The 8,025-nt window shown below is 35.4% G+C and overlaps 1 protein-coding gene across 2 annotated transcripts; it reads left to right on the top strand.

Annotated features, from left to right (window-relative positions):
• Window positions 1-350: 350 nt before the first annotated feature.
• BIM1 (basic helix-loop-helix (bHLH) DNA-binding superfamily protein) lies at window positions 351-7,665 on the top strand. 2 transcript variants are annotated; one of them, XM_011012062.1, is made up of 12 exons: window positions 351-661; window positions 793-1,073; window positions 1,208-1,288; window positions 3,037-3,414; window positions 4,628-4,727; window positions 4,823-4,956; window positions 5,079-5,187; window positions 5,491-5,560; window positions 5,641-5,736; window positions 5,856-6,343; window positions 7,093-7,222; window positions 7,308-7,665. In XM_011012062.1, exons 2-12 carry the CDS (start codon window positions 1,037-1,039, stop codon window positions 7,410-7,412), a joined length of 1,728 nt encoding a protein of 575 aa, XP_011010364.1. In that variant the 5' UTR covers window positions 351-661; window positions 793-1,036; the 3' UTR covers window positions 7,413-7,665. The 2 variants fall into 2 exon arrangements, with proteins under 2 accessions (XP_011010364.1, XP_011010365.1); XM_011012063.1 differs by having other exon boundaries at window positions 1,194-1,288.
• Window positions 7,666-8,025: the final 360 nt, after the last annotated feature.

Genomic DNA, 8,025 nt, shown 5'->3' with positions numbered 1-8,025 from the left:
AATGAGGAGCGCGAGGAGGTGAATATTATTTTTTAAAGGATTTTTTATTTAAGAATATATTTATTTTTAATTTTAATATACTAAAATAATTTAAAATAAAAAAAATTAATTCTAAATAAAAAATTTTAACAAGAAAAGAAAAACAGATTTAATATCGATGTCCCCAGCAGGCAGCACGATGAGGTCAACATAAAAATAAAATAAAATACTGCATCCTCTTAAATAACAAAACCAAAACGTTCTCCGTGACACTTAACACCGTCAACCCCGCCGCAACGACGTTAATGAAACGCCGTTTACTTGAAATAACGGAAAACAATGAAAGAGAATAAATTGTATAAAAGAACCCAAAGCAAACGAACACCAGAGAGAGACAGAGGAATAAGAGAAATAAGAGAGGTTTCTCCGACTTGCAATCCTTTCTAGTTTCCTCTGCTGCACAGTTTTTTCTCTTTCTTTTTTTGCTGCAGAAACCTATTTATTTATATCGAAACTCAAAGGAGATTCTTCGTGCATTTTCGTTCTCGTTGAAGCTTGCTCCGGTTTCGATCATTTCCGGCGTAGAATTTCTTGTTCGAATTTCTTTCTTTCTGAAACTGGATATATAGCTCGGCTTTTGGAGCTGAAATAGGGACGAAATCTCACTCAATTCAGATCAAAGGTACCTTTTAGCTTCAATTAACTCTGAGATTATTTATTTTGGCTTGAATTATGGATAGTTTAATCTTAGAAGTTTTCTAAACATTGAATTCTGATGTAACATGAATTATTTTAACTGTAATTCTATTGCAGATTTCATTAATATCTGTGATTGGTGGCCCAAAGTTCGTTCTTCTTTTTCTGAAGTTGTGAGAGAGGATTTTGATCCCTGTTTTCAAAACATAAAAAGAGTCAGTTTTATTAGAAAAAAGTGAATGTCCTCTCCGATCTAAGGCGGAGGTGCCATAACTTTTTAAAGAATCTCAATTCTACGGATCTGATAAGAAGCAATTAATTAGATATTTATTTTATTACAAAATATCTATCTCCGCTTTGGATGGAGCTTCCTCAACAACGTCCTTTCGGAACTGAAGGTATTTTAATTACTCATACATATTCCTTTTAATTTTTAGTTTCGATTTAGCTTAGCATGTGGATTATGAAATGATTAAAACAAATCGCAGTGTAGTGTGTTATTAACTGTGGTTATGAAGCATGTTCTTAACAGGAAGGAAACCAACACACGACTTTCTTTCACTGTACAGTCATTCTTCAACTGTGCATCAAGATCCAAGACCACCTTCTCAAGGTATCATCATTTTTCGTTTATGGATCTGGTAAAAAAAGAAAAACAAAAAATTGTTTCTGGTTTTTCAAAATGGAAAGAGATTTTTTTTTGGTTTATGGGTGTGGGTTCGTGGATGCACGTGACACGAATTGAATGATGGGATATGGGCCAGGGAAGTAGGGTGGGGTAGGGTTAACAGGGGTTTGCCAAATCCGAAAAGGAAAGAGTTAGCAGTTAGCAATTAGCACCATCAGATTGGCCATATGTTGTTGTGTTTCTTATGGGACCCATCTTCTAGGAGTTAGACACGATGTGACATGTCACATGATTCACATCCACTCCCTCTGGTATGCAGGTTGTAGTTGTAATTCTATTCACAAATCACAATCACAATCAAGATCACAAACTATTTTCCTTGTGTAAAGAGAGGTGCCCCTTGTTTTCCGGTCAACAAATTTAAGACTTTTTTTTTTTATATATATATATATATATATATAATTAACTATATTAAAAAATAAACAAAATAACAGGGAGTAAGACAGTTTTGGCAAAATATAAAAATGTTGTTCTTGGGAACAACAACGAAATGGATAAAATGAATTGCACAAATTTCAATAAGAAAGGAGGAGAGAATAAAAAGAATGAAAGTAAAATGAGCTCTCGGAGGCCCATGAAGCTACAATGATAGGACCCTAGTATAATTAAAAATATCATGATGAAATGAATTCAACAACATTATAGGCAGTGAATTATTTGTCGTTTTTAACTACGTGTATTATCCACTAAAGTTTTCAATGGTGACCGTACTTTGCTGTTGTTGTATTCAGCTCATCAATTTTTTTTTTGTTTAATGATATGTGATATCATTAGTTTTGATGGTTTTTCTTATTAAAAAAAACTTTGGTGTGTCTTGAAAATCTTTTTTTCCCCCCTCCTTTTCTTCTTAAAATTTGTGCTGGTTTCTTTTAACCATTTCTTTAAATGTCTCTATTCTAGCTTGACATTTACCGAATTGTTTTTAAAATATTTTTTTAACAGTATTTTGCTAATTTTTTTTTCCAGGAAATTTACTCCAATTTTTACTATTTTTTTTTGTAGATAAAACAGTTTAATAAATTAAGTAGTTAATGATTAATCAATTAAGAAAAGTAACTAGGATTACTTGGTTAAAACTCCTCTACACTGTAAAAATGGTCCTTAATTACTTGATTAATATTTATAGTTTCTTAATTGAAATATTAGGTGTTGGGCCAGTGAGGGGATGGTGGCCGGTAATTGTTTTTTTAAATAGAGATTAGTTATTTTAAATTATTGAGAAAATCACCATCCAAGAGATCGCATCTTGATATAAGATTTAAAAAAAGAAAAAAATATATTTGAGAATTACTTTTTCTGACGCGTTGAATATACGGATTGTTAATCTAAATAAAAAATTTTCAAATTTTGATTTAATATCTTTTCATAAACGAGTAGGATAATCTTTATGAATCTTCTTCCGCTAATTACTCTGCTATATTTTTGGACATAATTCCACATGTCTTTGTTTACCCACTGGCTGAAAAAAGAAGACACCATGTTTTTGGATCTGTTTTGATTGTCCATTTGCTTAATTGCTAAATTATTAATTATAAATCATCACTCCACTTGCCAAAACTAGTTCAATTGTAAATTTCAAAGTATTACAGACTTTGAAAAATCTTAGTCAGAATAAATCCATTAATCAGGGTCAGATCTGAACTGGAAATCTTCCATTTTCCATGCTTGAACAGGTGGCTTCCTCCAGACACATGATTTTCTACAACCACTAGAACAAGTAAGCAAAGCCACCGCCAGAGAAGACGCCAACGTTGAGATCTTGACAATTGATAAGCCACCGCCTCCGGCACCACCACCCTCGGTGGAGCACATCCTCCCTGGAGGCATCGGGACGTACAGTATAAGCCACGTATCGTATTTCAACCAACGAGTTCCAAAGCCAGAAAACACAATATTCTCAGTAGCTCAAGCTAGCAGTACCGATAAAAATGATGAGAATTCCAACTGCAGTTCTTATTCAGCTAGTGGATTCACACTTTGGGAAGAATCCACATTGAAAAAGGGAAAGACAGGGAAGGAGAATGTGGGAGAAAGATCCAATATTATCAGAGGTACTTAATAATTATCTGTACTTTCCATGTTCTGTCTGTTTACTTTCCATTGTTGTGCTTTGCATGTGCATGTGCATATGTGCAAGTCCATCTCCCTCTAGCTAGCAACATACAGCCAAGAGATTTGATGTTAAATATATCGATGAGGTGTTATTGTAAATATTGCAATACAAGAGACGTAAGTGGAATATAATGATACTACATGTCAATCTAGCTAGAATGAGCACTTAGTTACTATACTCGTTTGATATAGAGGACGAGATTCAAACTTGCTCGATAATCAAAAGCTAGTCGTCATGTCCATAGAAGTTCCATGTCCAAAATCTCAAAAACTTTTAAAGCTTTTCTATCTTATTTTTTTGCTATATTATTTTCTATCTCACAAACTCTTTTTTTTTTTAATCATCACTACCACCACTACAACCAAACCCAACCTCAAAATCTTTACCCGAATAGTTTTGGTTGATTTTAGCTTGATCATGAGCAATAACAAACTGTAGTCATCATGTTAGAAACATAGTCATATTAGGACTTCAGTATTTGGTTAGGTCCATGGTTCAAGTTGGTTCGGATCATCTCATGCTCATGTTATATTACTACAAGTTCAGTTTTGAAGACCAAAGGCATAGACCAGGTCCAAACTGCGAAATCAGCCCAAGATAGTCTCATTACATGGCTTCTCTCCCGAAAGGTACTCTCGGGTCTAAAACAGGCAACCAAATAACTAAGAGGTTATTATTATTATTATTATTATTTTAAATAAAACAAGATGTAGTTTTCAATATGACGAGTGAGATTCAAATGAGACTAATAATATGACATTGCATAGTAAATCGGTCCAAGTCTTCATAATATTTTATTTGAAATTCGAATAGGTAGACCACGGCATCATAAAAGTTCTCTGCTCTTTTTTTTTCTCTCCTCTCATATTGATATTATTATTACGGACCATAATAATAATATCAATATTGTTTACAATATATAGATTTCCATTTATTATACGTAACTATTTTTCAAATAAAATGTCTTTTTAGCAATAATAGAATAAATTATTTAGTATAAAAATAGCAGGACTCGAGTTCTCAGCCGAACTTTTAATAAGCTTTAAGTCCACTCGCATGGCCCAAACAAAATATCCAATGACAGTATTGTTTTAAATGATATTTCGTACAAGATTTTAGTGATAATTGGAAGTATGTTTGGCGCGTAACAGAAGCGGCAGCGAAGACGGGTCAGTGGACGACGTCGGAGAGGCCGTCACAGTCTTCATCGAACAACCATCGCAATAGTTTCAGCTCTCTTTCTTCCTCACAGTCTGTTTCCTTCTCCTTCTTCTGCATGCTATTGGATTTTTTTTTCTACTGTAAAAATATAATGATGAGATTTTGTTTTGTTGGTAATCGAGCAGGCCACCAGGGCTGAAATGTACCCAGAGCTTCATAGAAATGATAAGGTCAGCCAAAGGTGGTAACTTGGACGATGATTTAGACGACGAAGAAACGTTCCTCCTTAAGAAAGAAACCCCTTCTCCTATCCATAAAGGTGTGTGTGTAGAAAATAAATGTATAAAAATTCTCTTATTTGAAAAAAATAGTAGTATTATGTGTGCTCTGTTTGAGTTACATGTTTGTGGAATTGAGGACTTTTTTTTTTTCTTTTTTCAGAGGAATTGAGGATAAAGGTGGACGGAAAGAGCAATGACCAAAAACCTAACACGCCTCGGTCAAAGCATTCTGCAACAGAACAACGCAGGAGGAGCAAGATAAATGACAGGCATGCATTAATTTCTTACATTGAGAAAACCTGAGGATCTTTTCCTTTAATCAGCTACTTTATAATGTTGTTGACGTCTTGTTACAAGTGAAGTTTCAGTAATCTAAGAATGTTAATTTGGTAAAGTAATACAATTCCGTACAATCTGTTCCTTTTGTTTCTACTGGTTATATTATGAAGGCTGATGGATGTAAACTACAAAAGGCCCTAAACAAAGCTAATTAGTTCAACTTTTCTTGTTGAATAATTACGACTGCTTTTGTCAACTTTATGCTGTACTAAAATTTCAAAGTTTTCATGCAGATTTCAGATGTTGAGAGCGCTCATTCCTCATGGCGATCAAAAGAGAGACAAGGCATCTTTTCTTTTAGAGGTACATACTCTTCTTATAAAATTATCATTCTTTCTTTCAGTGTACGGTGTAAATGATGGAGTATGTGAATCATTTTACAGGTCATCGAGCACGTTCAGTTTCTACAGGAGAAAGTACAGAAATATGAAGGATCATACCAAGGATGGAACCACGAACATGCAAAACTGGGGCCATGGGTAAATTCTACATAACCTCCATATCTTCCAATGTTTTCGTGGCCACTATATCGTTTATTGAGTGTGTGATAATCATTATTGTTCCAGTCTAATAGTTGGCTCTCCATTGTTTAAAACAGAGAAGCAATAGTAGGCCCGTTGAAAGTTCTGTTGATCAGTCTCGAGGCGTGAATAGTGGTGTTGGTCCTGCATTATTGTTTGCTGCAAATTTGGATGAGAAAAACATAAACATTTCTCCTTCCACTAATCCTGGAGGAGCACGGAATGCAGTCGAATCGAATATGAGCTCTGCTAGTACCTTCAATGCAATGGAGCACCATCCAAACCTCGGAATAACAAATAAAACAATGCCATTTCCTATCTCGCTGCAGCCGAACCTCTTCCATCCTGGCAGGATCGCAGGTGCAGCAGCACAGTTTCCACCCCGACTGGCATTTGATGCGGAGAACACGGCAACTCAACCTCAACCTCAACCTCAACCTCAACCTCAACCATGCCATGCAATATCATGTACCTCTGACGGGGCTGTTGCTAGTGATAAGCTGAAACAACAGAATCTGACTGTTGAAGGTGGTACAATCAGCATCTCTAGCGCGTACTCTCAAGGGCGAGTTTGCGTATTACACTTTATGGTTCTGATAGCCTGATGATAGGTCAAAATCTTTCAAGGAGATCATAACTAACACAACATTCAATCACTTCTATGGTGATCTTTGAAGCGCCAATTTCTACTAGCACACGTCTACTAGCTGCTTTAGGAATTATAAATTACCTGTCTCTGTAGCATTGGACAATACATTCTTATTCATGTTATACATAGCCTGCTTGCTTCTGCTTGACTGTTTCTAGTAGTCTTGAAATTCATGCAAGGGGAGAAAAGCTACATGCATACTTGTTCGGAGATATTGAACTTCCACTTTGAAATCTTATGTTCAGCAGCGTTACTCTTGAAGATATCCTCTTCTGACTTGCACAATTAGTTGCTAAATATTAGAAGCGTAACTTGAAGGTTCTGACAATACAGGTTTTGTTTCTACAATATGCTGAGCTATATATGAATCTTTTCAATTCCATGAAACTCTTTTTTTCAGGTGTTTGCAAATTGGTTTTTCTTTAGATTCTTTCCAGTGACAAGAAATAACATTGTTTTGCGGTGTTGACATCATCTCAATTCTCTCATCGTCTGGATACTTAACTTTGCTTATAGCTTCATACAACGTAAATTTGTAAAAAAGATAAAGCGTAGCATTTTTTGTTGCACACTTATTATGGGAAGTAGCCTTCTCTGTAACCCTATAAGAAGAGAATTTGTTGAATTATGAGTCAAATAACGTACCCTGTATTGGCATTAAACAGGTTGCTAAATACTTTGACGCAAGCTTTACAGAGTTCTGGAGTAGACTTGTCTCAGGCCAGCATCTCAGTGCAGATAGAGCTCGGGAAAAAAGGGAATAGTAGACAAACTGCTCCAACATCCATTGTTAAGGTTTATTGGCATTAAGCTTTGGAGTAATTTCAATTACCGTTTCCATTAAATCACTCCTAACCCTTTTTCTTTTTCACTAACGTAGGATAATAACGTCCCCCCTAGCAATCAAGGCACAATACGTTCAAGAGTTTCAAGCGGTGAAGAATCTGATCAAGTCTTAAAGAAGCTCAAGACAAGTAAAGGATAGAGCAACAGTCGCATAATTTTGTTCTTTTTGTTTTTTTTACTTGATTTTTTCATTTTTTGTTACCCTGTCCTATCATGGGGTTAATTCATGTCTTCTCCTGGCTTATAAAAACTGCCCAGTTGAGACTGAGATGACTGTACATGTAGTTGCTTTCATTTTGATGGAATGCACAGAAATCCTACCATACAAATATGTAATTTTTTCCTCCTTTTGTGCATCGTTATATTCATAGAGGTGTCCATTGTGATGTTTAGAAGCTGCCTTTTCATCTAAACCTTTCTACTCATATGAAGACTATAAATAACTGTCAGAGTTTGTGATTACAGGTATATGGTGTATTCCACAAACTAGGAATAGGAGAAGAGAGATGCTGAAATCTAAGAATGAGCTCATGACTCGGGGTGATGTCCATCAGTATGACAAGCCTCTTCTGCATTAAGATCACTCCCTGAATCGATTGGACTTCCTTTCGCATTGAAGTTATGGTTTTGTTGAGTTTGGCATGTTGATCTGAAGCTTAATGAGAAATGGCGTTCGATGTCGGTAAATGAAGAGTCCAATAATATTTGTTATTGCGTTGCCTCCTGACTGCTTCGTGATGTGTCTCTAGTAA

The sequence above is a fragment of the Populus euphratica genome, unplaced genomic scaffold (assembly GCF_000495115.2).
Source record: "Populus euphratica unplaced genomic scaffold, PopEup_1.0 scaffold654.1, whole genome shotgun sequence".
Classification (NCBI taxonomy): domain Eukaryota; kingdom Viridiplantae; phylum Streptophyta; class Magnoliopsida; order Malpighiales; family Salicaceae; genus Populus; species Populus euphratica.
This window is presented reverse-complemented; position numbering and strand designations above follow the sequence as displayed.